The sequence below is a fragment of the Myxocyprinus asiaticus genome, chromosome 21, assembly GCF_019703515.2.
Source record: "Myxocyprinus asiaticus isolate MX2 ecotype Aquarium Trade chromosome 21, UBuf_Myxa_2, whole genome shotgun sequence".
NCBI lineage: Eukaryota > Metazoa > Chordata > Actinopteri > Cypriniformes > Catostomidae > Myxocyprinus > Myxocyprinus asiaticus.
Window position 1 is genome coordinate 43,500,855 of NC_059364.1, and position 17,976 is coordinate 43,518,830.

Genomic DNA, 17,976 nt, shown 5'->3' on the forward strand with positions numbered 1-17,976 from the left:
AATATAGTACTAAGTAGATGAACTTGCAAAATGAATGCCTGTTCTTAAATATCAACCCAAAATAAAGTACCATTGTTGTACCATAGCACAGTGATGGTATTTTTGACATCTTACATAAAAAAATACAATAAATAATAATAATAAGAAGAAGAAGAAGAAGAAGAAATTATAGTACCATTTATAGTATAGTATAGTATAGTTATAGTACTAGGTGGTATGTTACTTCTGTCATAAATATTCATACGTATTGATATCTATGACTATGATTACCATATGGTACATGGTACTCCAAGGCACTTCAGACAATACTATGGTACAGTATTAATGACCACATAAAGCACAGTATTTAACTCATTGTCTCTAAGCAGCCTATATTTTTCACTGCCAACACTGCAAATTGACACCCATCAAACCTACTTTGCTGATTCGGGGGTATTCTGACATGGTTAAAGATCTGGGCTAAGGTTTGATTTATCACCGTATCATTGATAAGACATAAAACCTCAGGTTGATCCAGGGGGTCTGCCGATCCTGTAAGTCTCTTTGTGTAAAACATAAAAATTTAAAACACACATACATACAAACGAACAAATCTCCTATCCAGTTGATCTGAAGTGGGCTACACTGCCTCTCTCTTGATCTCATTAGATTGGCACACGGGCTTGTAAGGATTACTGTTGTGTAGGGGATTATTGTCAGGAACAGTAGAGATGACTTTGGAAGTGCTTTCTGCAATGCTTTTTTACGGTTTTCCATGCGAGTACCTCTCAGCATCTCGATTTAGTTCAGCCTGAAATATCTCGAGCTGTTTGCTCACACCTGACTGCCTTTCCACATCATTTAGCATTATGGCCGACATACCGCAGCTGATTAAAATCAGCATTTCCTTGAAAACGACTCCGAATAACGGACCAGTGTACTTCAAGTCGGACGGGACGAGATTTGGGCAGACCCGAACGATTAAATTACTGACCGGAACCAAGTACAAGATCGATGTGGTCGTGAAACCGGGAGCAGTTGAGGCGACGTGAGTAGATAACAATTAAACAATCAGAATGTATAATGTCTTATTGATTCTCTCATTTTAATATCATAAATTTTACCCACGTAGTTTCACAGAAAGCACGCTCTTGCAAATTAAAATAAGCATAAATGTAAAGCTCTGAGGAAATAATCTTGATTACTACAAGAGAGTAAATAAACGACACGCTTATTTTGTGTATTTACTACTGTGCCATATGGTCTAGACTAATGTGTGGTACTTTGAAATATCACATAATAATACATTATTGACATATTAAACTTAAAGATCTTGCCTTCTCCACTATGTATTTCAAAGAATAACATGGTATTACCATAGTACATGTCCAGAAAATAAACACAATAATAGTATCACAATTTAGAAAATAATAAAAATACATCTTTGAACCATGATAAAGAAGTATGTGCCTTAATCTTTGACATCAAATACATGCCCTTTCAAAAAAGTACCACGGTGGTACCTTAATGGAATCAGATGGCAATGATGGTACTTTGATGCATACCATGGCACTGAATGACAATTACAATGTTATACATTTGAAAAAACATGTTACGTTTGTGAAAGCAAAACTATGCATTTGAAAAGAAGACCTCCTTCTGGATGTAACATTTCATGCCATGCATGCCAGTCCAGATGCATAGCTGCAGGGCTTATCCTGCATGTCATGCCCTGACAGAGGGAGAGGACAGATTGCTTGCTTCTATTGGCAGTCAAATCCACAGACGATTAGGGCATCAACCATGTTTGACTGGCAGCATGTACACACTTCTGCCTTGTTTTAATGTGTGTTGTATTCTATGTTACGCATGCAGATATCTAGGCAAAAATGTCTAGTGTTGCTCTCTCTACAGTTTCAGTTTTTAACAGTTGTTTGTTTAAGGCATGTTTTCCACATTGTTTTTCACTAAACAAACAAAACATTTAATTATTTTCATAAATGGGTGAATCTCACGAAACCTGCCAAGAAAATGTTCTGGTCCTATTTTACTCCAAAATCAAAAGAAACAAATAAGACATTTTATTTTGTATATAGAAAATGAAGCGAAAGATTTTTTAGATGATGACATTATTTTCATAACAGTTATGCACATTTTAGCCCCCATTTCTTATTACCGCAATGCAAAAAAAAAAAAAAACTCTCTTTTTCATATTCTCATTACCGCAATGTGGAAAAAGTTATTTTTTATTATTAAATAGTAAAGTATGTATACATCATAGTACTAGCCTGGTAGCCAACTGCCTAATTCATTAACGTACATTCTATCAAGTCTTTCTGCTCTCCTGATCTGGAATTTCTCATGCTTCTGTGTCGACCATTCTGGATACCTAGGGAATTCACAGCAGTCATTATCATTGCTGTGTATATCCCGCCACAAGCCGACACAGACCGGGCACTCAAGGAACTATATGGGATTATAAGCAAACAGGAAACCACGCACCCTGAGGCCGCGTTCGTTGTGACCGGGGACTTTAATAAAGCCAGTTTCAAATCAGTCGCACCAATATTCCACCAACACATTAGTTTCAACACACGAGGGGACCGGGTTTTGGACCATTGCTACTCTCCCTTCCGGGATGGCTACAAATCCCTCCCCCGCCCACCATTTGGCAAATCGGACCACTCTTCCATTCTGCTTCTGCCCGCTTACAGGCAGAAACTGAAACAGGAAGCACCCACCCTCAGAACGATCCAGTGCTGGTCGGACCAATCAGACTCTACGCTACAAGACTGTTTTGATCACACGGACTGGGAGATGTTCCGGTCCGCCTCTGATGATGACATCGAGCTTTACGCTGATAGCATAATGTGTTTCATCAGAAAGTGTGTAGAGGACGTCGTTCCAACCAGAACAATATGGATCTATCCGAACCAGAAGCCAAGGATTAATAGCGATGTTTGCGTGGCACTTAATGTGCGGACCTCTGCTTTTAATTCCGGGAACACGGAGGAGCTTAAACAAGCCAGTTATGCCCATAAGAACAGCAAAATGCCAGTACAGGAACAAGATTGAAGGACAGTTTAACACCACCAACTCTAGAAGCATGTGGCAGGGAATTAACATCATCACAGACTTTAAAGGGAATAAAAACTCCACCATGAACACCGCTGCCTCTCTCCTGGATGAGCTAAATACTTTTTATGCTCGTTTTGACGGAAATAACACCGCCCACGCGGAGAGAGCTCTCACAGCCGAAGCTACAGAGGTTAGTTCACTCTCTGTCTCTGTAGCGGATGTAACCCGATCCTTCCGACGGGTGAATATCCGCAAAGCCGCGGGTCCAAACGGCATTCCGGGCCGCGTCATCAGAGCGTGCGTGAACCAGCTGGCTGGTGTTTTTACGGACATTTTGAACCTTTCCCTCTCTTTGTCTGTAGTCCACACATGCTTTAAAACGTCCACTTTTGTGCCTGTTCCAAAGCAATCAAAAATCACTTGCTTAAATGACTGGAGTCCTGTTGCTCTGACCCCCATCATCAGCAAATGCTTTGAGAGACTAATCAGAGATTACATCTGCTCTGTGCTGCCTCCCTCACTAGACCCATTGCAGTTTGCTTACCGCAACAACCGCTCCACTGATGATGCCATTGCATCTACAATACACACTGCTCTCTTCCACCTGGAAAAAAAGAACACTTATGTGAGAATGTTGTTTGTAGACTACAGCTCAGCATTCAACACCATAGTGCCCTCCAAGCTTGATGAGAAACTCCGGGCTCTGGGCTTAAACAGCTCGCTGTGCAGCTGGATCCTGGACTTCCTGTCACGCAGACGCCAGGTGTTTAGAATAGGCAGCAACATCTCCTCATCACTGACCCTCAACACTGAAGCCCCACAGGGCTGTGTTCTCAGCCCACTCCTGTATTCCCTGTACACACATGACTGTGTGGCAACACATAGCTACAATGCCATCATTAAGTTTGCTGATGACACGACGGTGGTAGGTCTGATCACTGACAATGATGAAACAGCCTACAGAGAGGAGGTGCACACTCTGACACACTGGTGTCAGGAGCACAACCTCTCCCTCAATGTCAGTAAGACAAAGGAGCTTGTGGTGGACTTCAGAAGAAAAGACAGAGAACACAGTCCCATCACCATCAATGGAGCACCAGTGGAGAGACTCAGCAGCTTCAAGTTCCTGGGTGTCCACATCACTGAGGAACTCACATGGTCCATCCACACTGAAGTCATTGTGAAGAAGGCTCATCAGCACCTCTTCTTCCTGAGATGGCTGAGGAAGTTTGGAATGAACCGCCACATCCTCACACGGTTCTACACCTGCACTGTGGAGAGCATCCTGACTGGCTGCATCTCCGCCTGGTACGGCAATAGCACAGCCCACAACCGCAAAGCACTGCAAAGGGTGGTGCGAACTGCCAGACACAACATCAGAGGTGAGCTTCCCTCCCTCCAGGACATACATACCAGGCGGTGTGTGAAAAAAGCTCGGAGGATCATCAGAGACTCCAGCCACCCGAGCCATGGGCTGTTCTCTCTGCTACCATCAGGCAGGCGATATCGCAGCATCAGGACCCGCACCAGCCGACTTCATGATAGCTTCTTCCCCCAAGCAATCAGACTTTTGAACTCTTGATCTCCCATGATCAAATACATCAGCACTGAACGTTATTACTCTTACTCTTATATCTCACACCGGACTGTCATAAATTCTATTATTATCATATTATATTCTCTCTTAACATCTTACTATCAATCGACAGTCTGAATGTCAATACAGTACAATACAACCTACTGTACATTCTATATATACTATATATACTTTTTTTTATTGAATAATGTGTATCTATATTGTGTGTATTGTATACTGTACAGTGTATGTTATTATTTGTATATTGTGTTGTGTGTAATTATGTGTATATTAGATTTTAAATTGTGTTGTGTAAATCTGATGTTTATTGTAAATTGGTATGTCTCATCACTGTCACGACTGCTATGTTGATTGGAACTGCACCCAAGAATTTCACACACCATTGCACTTGTGTATATGGCTGTGTGACAATAAAAGTGATTTGATTTGATTTGATTTGATTAAATACCAAAACATTACCAAAAAGAGCTCAATCTAATTAAAAAATTTACTATTTTACCAATATGTGTGTTTGTAATTGTATGCTTGTAAGAGTATCAGATTGTTAGCTTAGCATTACGCTACCACCAAAGTCTTGAAATCAGTTGAGTTTGTCTCCTGTGTGCTTCACAAGTTGAAAAATTTGTCACTTAAAGCTGTAACTTTTGGCCCTCTAGCAACTGAAGCATAAAACTGCAAGTTACTTGTGGAGGAACATTATTTTGATAATTAATTGAGTTGGGCTTCAGCTCTGCTCTTACCTCGGCATAGGCGTATTAGTGTACCCTGTCCGAAAACTACAAAGAAACATAAAAGCAGATTATCCTACTGATCATAAAACATTCGCTACAAAGTGAAACAAAATAGCTCAAGAGATAGCCTGTTTAGCTGGAAATGGTCACTATTTGGCTAATTAGATAGATGAAGACGTAGCTAGTTTGTGGACCCATAAAGTTTACATTTTCCACTGTCCTTCATCGAAAATGAAATAAAGCACTTCAGTACCACAACCCACAATAAAATGCCCCATTAGAGTGGCTAACACTATCTAACAAACTACAGCGCTAGTGTTACAGACTACCAGACTAGCAAGACAAAATACTTTCTTTAAATCCTTTCAGATCTCGGAGTTCTCGCCACCTCTGAAAAGCCAAGCCGATGTTGATTTGTGTTTTATTATGGGCTCTGTCTTTTGTCTTTCCTTTTTGTTGCAGACTCTTCTCGGTTCAAGGTTTCTTTATTTTTACAATGGGTGATTCCCCAGAGGGTTGCCTTTTTGAACGATACATGGTCAATGTTGCTAATTTGTTGTGACTTTTAGCTTAAAGCTACTACCACACCTTCCACCGCACCATACACGCACAATAGTAGCCGGACCTTCTTTATTTATGGACATGACGTAAACACTCATAGAAAAGTGATATATTATTAATTAATAAAGTATCTATACATCATAGTACTAGCCTGGTAGCCTAGTGCCTTTAATTTTCGCTGATTTTAATTGAAAAAAATACTCAATGTAAAATCTCTTTGAAAAATTACAGTTTTATGGTATGATGAGATGAAAATCACTATTGAAAACTATGGGAATAACAGAAGTAAACATCCGGACGCATTGTGGTAATGAGAACTGGGGGTTAGAATGTGCTTAAGTGTCCTAAAAATAATGTCACAAAGCAATGGTCCTAAATGTAGACTTCATTTTCTTTATGCAGAATGTAATTTTAATATTACTATTATTATTTTTATTTTTGATTATTGATTTGGGGTTAAATATGACCAAGACATTTTCTTGACGGGTTTCATGAGAATCACACATTAATATTACAATGCATAGTAGTGTTAAATATTTACATACATACATATTTTGCTAAAAATGTTTACATGTAAAATATCACACAGGAACTTCCATGAAAGTTTTTGTGAACAGAAACAAATAGTTGAATCTGAGTGTTGTAGCAGCTCACTAAAATGGTCAGTTTGAACTGATCAACAGAATCAGAGAAACTATTAAAACATATTGGTTTCAGTGCTCTAAAACTTGCAAAGAACGATTGAGAAACCAGTCTAAGAACACAATTTTTAGGAAAATTAATAGCCAAATAAAAGCATATTAAAATCATTATGATATTCACTGTGTTGCTTAATTTTATATTAGCAGCAAAATAATTGCAAATTTATTGTAAATATTTAATAAATTGCCCATCTCTTTGGTTACACCACAGTACTAATAAGCTGTCAAATGATAAAAAATGTGTCAACTATTTAGCTCTTGCAGTTCTGTTTATTCTGTTAACACTTTGTTTTGAGTTGTTGAGTTGTTGAGTTGAGCGGGAGAGTTTAACCCATCTCTCCCGCTATCACACCTGCATGTCTCATTTCTCAGATCCATGACTGTTGGCGGGGTGACTTTCCCTTTGGAGCAGCAGTCTAAGGACCCCCAGTCTGTAGTATACACTGGAATGTATGACACTGAGGGAGTAGCACACACTAAAAGTGGAGAGAGACAACCTGTTCAAATCAGCATACAGGTAAGTATTGACAATCGCTCCATTATCCAAAAGCCTAGTGAGCTGTGTAAATAGATAGCAATTTAAAACATCATAGGCACTCTCTCAACATTAAGTCTGTTTAAAAAGGTAGGGAGAAGAATTATGCTGCCTTCTAAGATGCCTTATTTTGGCCAGATTGTAAGGCAGCATCGCAAGTATCCTTCACAGAGAAGGCAATCCTATAATCTATATAGCATCATGAATAAAATGGCAAATGAAATGTAAATTATGAATATAGGTGATTCTCACTAACCTGTCAATAAAATGTCCAGCTCCTATTTTACTCCAAAATCAAAAGGCACAAATAAGAAATTATATATTGCTTATAGAAAATGAAGCCTATTTTTAGGGGCATTAAGATTTTAGAATCTCATTAAGAATCCCCCCAATTCTCATTAATGCAATGCACAAATTGTAGACCATTTCATAATGATATTCAGTGGTTTGAGAAGTGACGTCTTTGTTCCTAGAACATTTCCAGTTAGTTGTCAAACTCATTTAAAACAACAGCTGGAGGCCCTTTAGTCATAGTGACTCATAGTGGTAACGTTAGCATGAATGTCATAAAAAGTCAACATTAAAATTTGGACCATGTTGTTTGGTGGCTGGATGCTTCCTATATGCCTGGAACTAAGGCAAATTCAAATGTTTAGATTTCCGAAAAAAAGAAAAAGAATAAAGAAAACACATAAATGGGCATGAACCGCAGCAATGAGGGGAGACGGCTGGATTTGTGGAGTACTTACAATTGTAGGATATGTAGCACACATTTTATCTCTGGTAGGTGAACCAAAAATTTTCCAAATACGTAAGTTTGATAGTAAGAGTCTAACTGGCTAGTTAAGTCGGAGTTTTTCTTTAAGGCTCTAAAAGTGACCTTCGTTGATTATAATGGGAGAGAATCAAATATTCTCGACCTTTCATGACCTTCAATGTCACAAGGAAAAAATCCTAATAGTCCTAAATGTAGGCTTAATTTTCTTTATGCAAAATGTAATTTTATATGTATTTTTTTTATTATTGATTTGGGTTTAAATGGAGTGGTGGTAGTGTAGTGGGCTAAAGCACAGAACTGGAAAGCAGAAGGTTGCCAGTTCAATCCCCACAGCTGCCACCACCACTGTGTTCTTGAGCAAGACACTAAATTCCAGGTTGTTTCTGGGGCATTGTCCCTGTAATAAGTCCAGTGTAAATCGCTTTGGATAAAATCATCTGCCAAAGGCGTAAATGTGACCAAGACATTTTCTTGACAGGTTTTGTGAGAATTACCCATTATAGGCTACTTAATTCATTAAATACCAAAGAAAGTACCAAAAAGAGCTCAATCTAATTAAAAAATGTACTATTTTACCAATATGTGTGTTTGTAATTGTATGCTTGTAAGAGTATCAGATTGTTAGCTTAGCACCAAAGTCTTGAAATCAGTTGTGAGTTGACTGTGTGCTTCACATAAGGAGCGCTATTTGTATGACACAAGATGAAACATTTGTCACTTAAAGCTGTAACATTTGGCTCTCTAGCAATTGAAGCATAAAACTGCAAGTTACTTGTGGAGGAACATTATTTTGATAATTAATTGAGTTGGGCTTCAGCTCTGCTCTTACCTCGGCATAGGCGTATTAGTGTACCCTTTCTGAAAACTACAAAAAAAACAAAAAAAAAACATAAAAGCAGATTATCCTACTGATCATAAAACATTCGCTACAAAATGAAACAAAATAGCTCAAGAGATAACCTGTTTAGCTGGAAATGGTCACTATTTGGCTAATTAGATAGATGAAGACATAGCTAGTTTGTGGACCCATAAAGTTTACATTTTCCACTGTTCTTCGTCAAAAATGAAATCAAGCACTTCAGTACCACAACCCACAATAAAATACCCCATTGGAGTGGCTAACACTATCTAACGAACTACAGCGCTAGCGTTAGAGACTAGCAAGAAAAAATACTTTCTTTAAATCCTTTCAGATCTCGGAGTTCTCGCCACCTCTGAAAAGCCAAGCCGATGTTGATTTCTGTTTTATTATGGGCTCTGTCTTTTGTCTTTTTGTTTGCAGATTCTTCTTGGTTCAAGGTTTCTTTATTTTTACAATGGGTGATTCCCCAAAGGTTGCCTTTTTGAACGATCCATGGTCAGTGTTGCTAATTTGTTGTGACTTTTAGCTTTTAGCTTAAAGCTACTACCACACCTTCCACCGCACCATACACGCACAATAGTAGCCAGACCTTCTTTATTTATGGACATGACGTAAACACTCATGGACGACTGACAGAAGTATGCAATTTCCCGGGAAATCCATCCCGACAGCTCTAAAATATAAATCGTAGGCTTACTATAGTGAATCGGGGTAATGCAAAACACGGTTTGGAAGATGGATTATTGGTGTACTTGCTCATTAATGAAATTTTATTCATTTCTAACAAAACAATCTTACATAGTGTAGCTTTAAGTCGTGTTCACATTGTCAGTGACTTCGTTGCTTGATGTTGCTAGTTTCTGTACTCTTGTGTCATTAGTGGGCGTTCCTACTGCTGTTGCTCTAACGTTATTGGTCAGCTGCACAACTGGCCATAGCTTTGGTTATACATGTATGTAGTTACAGACAAGTGATATAGAACAGTGAAATCGATGACAACAATAACTCCTCCATCTTTCCTACACTTGTCTCCTCCAGTCTCTCACAGGAAACGGATTACGTGAGCTTCACCATCTACACTCATGTTGGAAGTCAATGCCCAGTATCACTCTGCATTTGTAGGAAGTTAAACTTTTCTTAACTTTGTCACGTCTCTTATCATGCCCACATCCTGTTGCCAAAGGCCACTTCTGTTGCCGGAAGTTACCAGTTCTCATTGAAAATGAATGATCTTCTGTCACTGTGTGGCTGTGAGTCGCTGACAATGTAAATGGGGCTTTATGAGATTCCATGACAGTGTGGATGCTACGTTATAAGACAAGTGCATATGTAGGCAGTAGAAAGCAAGGCAGCTCACTAGGTTTTGGGACAGAACCTATTATTATATTACAAAAACCTGAATAAGAACATAAGTGGTTGTCAAAGCAAGAGCTACTCCTGATATGTTATCACTGTACTTTACAGTTCACTCAAGCAGGCCTTTTTGAGACCGTCTGGCAGGTCAAGTTCTACAACTACAACAAGAGGGACCACTGCCAGTGGGGGAACAGCTTCAACAGTATCGAATATGAGTGTAAACCCAATGACACACGCACACTCATGTGGATCAATAAAGAATTATTTCTGTGAAAGATGTCTATGTGTCAACCGTGATAGAAGGCAGTCTTATGACAAACAAAATACAGAGCTAGAAACCTCCCTAGACACCACCTTGATGAGTCATATAGAAACAAATCAAAGGCTCTTGATAGTGTAGGGATGCAGCCTGTTCCTTTCCTGTTAGTGATGTGTGTCTAACAAGTGATTAGAATGTTGTGATGCATTTACGAGTGGGAGTTTTATTGGATTTATCTTGGTGCTGCAGGAAAATTTGTAACATACTGTGTCTGATGCAATATAGTTACACTTCACCCTGTTTGTTTTAGTGTTGTTTCTTTTTACAGTTTTCCTTCCAGTTGTCTACCTCCGAAGAATCCTGTAAGGATGAAGTTTACTTTAATGTGGGTTTACAGATTTTATGATAAAACTATTACAATATATAATGTGTGGCCTATTAATCCAGTAGTTACAGATTCAATGTAGCATCTTTGCAATAAATCTTACCGTACATGAACTTTCTAGAGTGTCTTTTTTTTTAAATCAGTATTTTGTAATGGTGTATTGTGATACTAAATGTGCAATAATGGTAGCTGGATCTATTTTTTCCACTTATTTTGCAAAATTGACATATACAGTATATTGTATATTTGAGCAAATATAAAATAAAGTATTCCAAAAAATGCTGTCTGTTTTGTTTCAGTTAAGTCATTACATATTCAAACTGAAGTAATGATTTGTCATTTCTGCAGCACAAAAATGATGTTTTCATACTCACCCCTTCTGCTATTGGTCAGACAATAGGTTGTCCCACCTCAAATTCACGCCATTGGTTGAACCAATGTTGCTATGTTTTGAGAGCGACACAAAGCTGTAGCCTATGTCCGAAATGCATACTGTCAGAGTATGTACTACATTTGATGATGGACGCACATTTCGGCTGGTAAAAAAGTACATTCAGGTATGCGGGTGAGTAGTATGAATAAATTCCAGACATACTTCCTCCAAGAACATAGGCATTGTCCCGTGACCCGAATATGTAATAACAACCATGAAAATAATTACTCTGGCTTTCTTGGTATATAGAGTAAAGCACTTGCAGTTGCAAAGAGCCGCCCATTTTCCGCCGTTTATTTATTTATTTTTTTTACTTCTGCATTTCAGAATCTCGCCGGAAATAGTAGGTCATCCAGGTGTATCGCTTACTCTTTTATGAATACTGAAGATTCGGACATACTACTCCATTGGCTTACTGTTTATGGAATACTATATAAGTAGAAATGTATGCAAATTCGGATGCAGGGACAGTGTTTACACCTTTCATGCTATTTAACCAATAGATGGACTACTTATAGTTGTCTCTGCACATTAAACTGGGATAGGAGAAAGTATTACAAATGTCACCTTTAAGACTTTTAAGCAAATCCATTAGGGTCAATAACACTTAAAGGTGCACTACGTCATTTTTTGTTCAGTACGTAGGATGTAGAATGCATCTATTGCGAGCTTTGAGATGTGCTGCAATCTTTCTGTTGTGCAATTCCCCATCCCAGCATATTCGTAGCCAGTGAACTACTGGCATTATCAGACACCAGTGATAGGATTATCACACCAGTAAGGTTTTGCAGGACTAGTGACACGTAAAAGAATAAAGTCTGTTAACAATTGTTTCCACCATGTGTTTATTACTTTATTAAAATTATGCCCAACAAAACAACAAATGTTGACGGAGTGACAACTCTCATGCCAAACTTTCACGAGCTTACAGTGGGAAACTCTTGATGGAATACACAACGAAAAATGTCCTTTTCAGTATCGCCACACCCTATTTGCATATTACCTAGTCTGTGTAGGGCACAAACTCCCTAGGGGGGCACCATCTTATTCGCACATTATATGTTATTCAAGGACCCGTTAGCAGTCGCAGAACACAAACGATCATGCACTTTTAAACAATGTCTGAGGAGCTGTTTTTGTGAGGCTTTTTTTTATATTAATAAAGAATGGAATATATTTTCCTTCCTCTTTGTATTTTCATGTTAAAATGGTACAAGATTATCCTACTCAAATGCAAGTGACATCAAATAAAAGAGTTAGGAAGAAAGTAATCCAAAAGTAATAGGATTAGATTACTCCAAAAATGTAATCTACAAGATTACGTTACCAATTGCAATTTTTGTCATGTCATTTGTATTCAGTAGCCTACCTGATTACAATTCAGAAGTAATCTACCCAGCACTTCCCACAAGTCACCATCCAATGCATCCTCCATATTCGGCCTGATCAAAAACAAATCCGGATAATTTTATGCACTCTCATTAATTGCGTTCTTGAGTGTTGGAACTGAAAACATCGAACAATTCCATGAGAACGTAAGAACACATAAGAATGCACATTGAGAAGCACCCAATTTCTCTCTCTTGGGCTAAACAATCTTTGGTAGTATTCGGCTGGTCATGTGTTCTCAACATGGTGGCCACCATGAGAGGATAATGAATAGCATTTTCTAGACCTTCTAGATTTATATTTGCCATATTTTTCAAAAAGTACTATTTATTTCTTTTGACAACAAGCTTACGTCATCCCTCTCATGAGTGCATGTCACAGAGTTGCACGGAAGCGAACATTTGTAGTTAAAAAGTGTATAAGATTTGTTTCTAAAAAATAATCAATCGTTTGGGTTCAGAAGAACTTTATTTGTCGACTGGAGTTGTGTGGTTTATTTTGATGCACCCTAAATATGCATTTTGAACCGTCAAAAAATGGAGGACATTCACTTGCATTGTTTTAGAGGAGGAGGCCGAAATGAAATCCTAAAAGTCTTAAATTCTGTTTTGATGAAGAAAGAAAATCAGATACATCTTGGATGGCTTGAGGGTGAGTAAATTATCAACAAATTTTCATTTTTGGGTGAACTATTCTTTTAAATCATCCACAGAATTATCATTTCCACTGTGTGCAGTCTCCTGAGTTAAAATAATATCGCATCAGGGAATTATTTAGTAAATAAAAAATTCTTCAGCTTAATGGCAAAAGTTTTATAAAATATAAATAAAGAGTATATTTTAAAATGTATCTGTATGTTTTGTCTCTCTATATGTTATTATGTTATTTTAATCATGCAATGATTTGTCAAAAAGTAATTTAATACATTCAGCATGAAATAAAACATTGCAGGAGTGAAGGAAGCAGTAAACTCCCAGCTCGTACGTCTACCCCGCGGTGGATTATGGGCAATTAACCGAAGGTACACTCGAAATTAGAGTGCATTGTGGGTAATAACAAGTGAACAAAAGTAGGGAAAGAGTGGCTCACTCACAAAATGGCGGACACCCGAAATAGTGCACTATATAGTGGATAGGGGGCAGTTTCAGACACAGCACGGTCTTCTTAGCTTGTTAATGAAGCATTTTAAGATTTTTAACAGTGGGTAAGTCTTTAAGACCACGTTAAAAATAAGGTGTGGTAAGACGTTTATATTCATGAAATCTCAAGAAGGGTTGATGCCCCTGAAAAGTGTAAACACCGTGTTGTTTGTTTGAGCATCCCGACCAGCCCAACAAAGCTATATTGGTTCAAGCACGGTGTGAATGTCAATCTCACAGCTATGTGATTACTGTAGATGGTTGAACAGTAACACTTAATTTTGTTATTGTAATAAAAGAAAACTAATATGATTTTCATCTTTAAAAATTGTTAATTTAATAATGTGTCCAATAGCTAAAGAAAGAAAAATGATGGGGAAATGAAAATGTACTGCATACTATGACCCACCTACAGAACGCACAGTAACACTTGTGAAGCCCTGACTCTGAGCAGCTGCTATGCAAATGTGTTTTTGTGTGTGGGCGAAAGGGTCCCGTATGCAGTGGACAAAAGAACCGCCCATCAGCACGTATATGCTCCGCCTCCTTCATCTCTCGTCCAATAGCAGCGCGTCTCCCTCGCCCCTCCCTACCTCCCCGCCCTGCGGCTCTTCCTCCCATCGCTACTGCAGTGAAACCCACGGAAACAGACGGAAAATAGCTTACACCGCCGCTGTGTCAAAACAAGCCTTTTCTTTACAAAATAACGATATCAAGAGCAGAATTTTCTTCTTGTATCTGTGCTCTCATTTTTTGCTGTTCATTTCCGAGGGCGAATTCCGTCGCACAGGCAGCAAAATGGTAAGGAATACAACACATTCATAGCATTGTTTATAAATACCAGACATTATAGTTTCAAATTCATATTTTAAACAATTAAGAACAAATTCGACCGATGGAAGAACTGTTCTAACTAGAAGCGTTTATGCATTTCATAATGTGCATCAGCCAGGCTTCAGTAGGTGTATCTATTCTCAGTCTGTTTCATGCAAAGTTGTTGCAAAGCCATTGCAGAAATGACAGATCACAGATCATCAGAGTTAAATGGTGTTGAATGAGGCTGCTGTCTTGTGTGAGGTTATTTGGTATGTGAAGTTAAAGCCTCAGCTACTGTGTATAGCTTTATTAGTTATTAGAGGAAGCAAGCATCTTTATTTCCATTAATACGAGCTCGACAGTTTTATACATTGGAGATTTTTCCTCCAGTGGATGCTGGAAAGATTCAGGATGTTTTGCTGTTTCTTTCTGCTAATCCATTATGAAATAAATTTACTGATGTATATAGGTTGTCAGATATTTTGCATGCAGTGTGGAGACTGATTAGAAATACACATTGCAATTATTGAAGGGTTTGTGTTGTATATTATTTAGTTTTTTCATGCCACCTCTGAAATTCAGACTATTACGATTTATTGTGCTAGGCTATATGTAATATGTAGATGACCAATCTAAAAGTGCTTAGTATTACAACACATGTGTATTCAGCTCTCTTGATCAATTGTACTGAAGTGCTTCAAAAAAAGCGCTGTGGGAACAGTGATGGTATCCGATGGTAATTCCATAGTTTTGTGATATACCATCACCATGGTACTGAGTGATAACTATATTCATATATCATGATATGTAGGGCACACCTTAAGGAACATATGCTTTTTTCAAGATTGAAAAAATAAATGTCTTTTTATTGAATATTGATGGAGCATCATAATTTGTGTGGAAATAAAAACAGTAATAATAATGTTTTAATAAAAAATGTTAAGGTGGTGAGGGGGCCTTTTACCCCACACACTCCTAGGGGGGTATAGTGATATCGTGTAAATACAGGGACAATAGTAGTTAAAGGGCAAAATTGGTCAACTTAGGCAAATACTTTTGAGACATTTTAAGATAATGCCTATTTGAAATAACCATTTCCTGTTAATTTCCATCACATTTGGCATTTTATAACATCTCAAGTATTCTATAAACAAATGAATCTCCATTTTGATTGGATCAGACATTGTGAGCCCAGTTTGAACATTTTTCTTAACAAATCGATTCACTTATGGGGGCTTTTGTCCCTGCAACAGGGGGACTTTTTACCCCAAATCCTTTCACTTATGGGACAATTATTAAAAAAAACCTTTGATTCAGTCACCTTGAACAAAACTGAAAATGACAAATTAGTCCAAATTAGAAAAAGAACCAAAATAATTTGAACAAATTAAATTTTTGTTTTGTTTTTTCGCTTTCGCACCCACCATCCCTGGCACCTAAAATGGACTCAGATCTCATTTTGGTCCCGGGCCTAAGTTCACTTTCCATTAACACTGTTGTTTCTTTTTGGAACCCAGACCACAATAATATTATATTAATGATAATATTAAGTTATCTATTAATTTCTGTTTCAGTGTTGACATGGCATTGAAAACAAAAATGTTTGAAATGATGTCCACAATGTAAACCTGGAATGCTTTGCTTTCAGAATGTACATTATAAGAGTGCCATTAAATCCATACTCCGATCACCACACTGATCTCACAGTGAAATTGGAAACAGTAGGTTAACTTTCCTTTAGCTGAAATCGATCTGCGCTTACCGAAATTCGAAACACTGCCCCCAGTGGTCAAAACTTTAAGTGTTGGGTGAATGTACACGTAGAGGCACAAAAGGTGAATTGTGAAGCGAGTTGTTTTCAGTTGTACAGGCTGTAATACAGTGCAAGAATCACGCTCATCACTGATTATTCGAATGTGATGACTTCCTGGTTTCAAAGTGGGATCAGAACCCAGGTCTCACACTGCTGACACAACACTCTTCCGGTCACGCCACAGGGGACACATGCCACACATGTTGGAGCCGAAGCAAAAATGTCTGATAGGAGATAGCGCTTGTCAGTGAGTCTGCATAATGTGGCCGATACTTGGGTTCCAGTACTATCGTAACAACAAGCAGACTTCCTGTGTGATCATGTTGGATCACCTTCTGAGATACTGTAAGTGTGATTCTCTCTAAAAGGTCTAAGATCATTTGTTGGATTGTACACATATGAGCTAAAGTTCTTGTAAACCACTCTCAGACCCCTGAAATCTATAAAGTGTGAAACTAACACCTTCCTTACACCTGATTACAAACATCATGGTTTACAGAATGCAACAATGCAAAAGATGTAATTCTAGAAGCATCACCTAGCTCTTACACACTCAAGCTGAATCACTTCAGGGTTAAACATTTGATTCAGTTGTCCTGTTGTTAGTAGATGTAAATTAAATTGGTTGGTTTTCCAAATGCAAAAATATTGCAAGTTTTGATATTCATAGCTTGTAACAAGTGACAAAAATCAAAACATATATGATATGTAAGCATATTTATATCAAAGCAGCACATTATATGGGTGGCCTAAATCATTGTAAATACATTGAAGTTAACTGGAACAAAAACTAGGTCTGTCCTACCAGGTTTTGTTTCAGGTCCTTAGGGCTTCGGTATAATATAACTGTTCTGTGCGCACAGTCTTTATCTGTTTCTGGAAGAGTCTGGAAGTGACTTTGTAAAAACTGGCAGTGCTAGAGATGGGTGCAGACATCTAGAGCAAAGTCATGTTAAAGTTGCCACAATGTCCACGTTTACATGCACTTAAGAAAACCGTTTATTCGGGGTCCTGAGTAGCACAGTGGTAAAATACGCTGGCTACGAACCTTGGAGTTCGCTAGCTCGCTAGTTTGAATCCCAGGACATGCTGAGTGACTCCAGCCAGGTCTCCTAAGCAACCAAATTGGCCCGGTTGCTTGGGAGGGTAGATTTACATGGGGTAAACTCCTCGTGGTCGCTATAATGTGGGGCGTTTTCGTGGGGTGCGTGGTGAGTTGAGCGTGGTTGCCGCGGTGGGTGGCGTGAAGCCTCCACACACGCTATGTCTCCGTGGCAACGTGCTCAACAAGCCACGTGATAAGATGCGTGGGTTGACGATCTCAGATGCGGAGGCAACTGGGATTCGTCCTCCGCCACCCGGACTGAGGCGAATCACTACGCGACCACGAGGACTTAAAAGCACATTGGGAATTGGGCATTCCAAATTGGGAGGAAAAAAAAAAAAAAAGACCGTTTATTCCAGGGTTTTTGCAGAGAGCAGATTTTAAAACGTCATGTAAATGAGAATGCCAGTTTCCTTATGCCATTTAAGGTATTAAGAGAAATCAGTTTAAAACACCTGG

General features: G+C 38.5%; 2 protein-coding genes across 2 annotated transcripts in view; both read left to right on the plus strand.

Annotated features, from left to right (window-relative positions):
• Window positions 1–720: 720 nt before the first annotated feature.
• On the plus strand, window positions 721–11,040 carry LOC127412322 (CB1 cannabinoid receptor-interacting protein 1-like). Its single transcript, XM_051648574.1, has 3 exons — window positions 721–1,027; window positions 7,020–7,164; window positions 10,287–11,040. Exons 1-3 carry the CDS (start codon window positions 849–851, stop codon window positions 10,449–10,451), a joined length of 489 nt encoding a protein of 162 aa, XP_051504534.1. The 5' UTR covers window positions 721–848; the 3' UTR covers window positions 10,452–11,040.
• Window positions 11,041–14,414: 3,374 nt separating this feature from the next.
• The window catches only part of LOC127412321 (calcineurin subunit B type 1-like), a 44,428-nt gene continuing 40,866 nt past the window's right edge, over window positions 14,415–17,976 (plus strand). Inside the window, exon 1 of the mRNA XM_051648573.1 lies at window positions 14,415–14,584. Within this exon, the coding sequence (XP_051504533.1) occupies window positions 14,582–14,584 (3 nt within the window). The 5' untranslated portion in view covers window positions 14,415–14,581. The remainder of the gene's footprint in view (window positions 14,585–17,976) is intronic.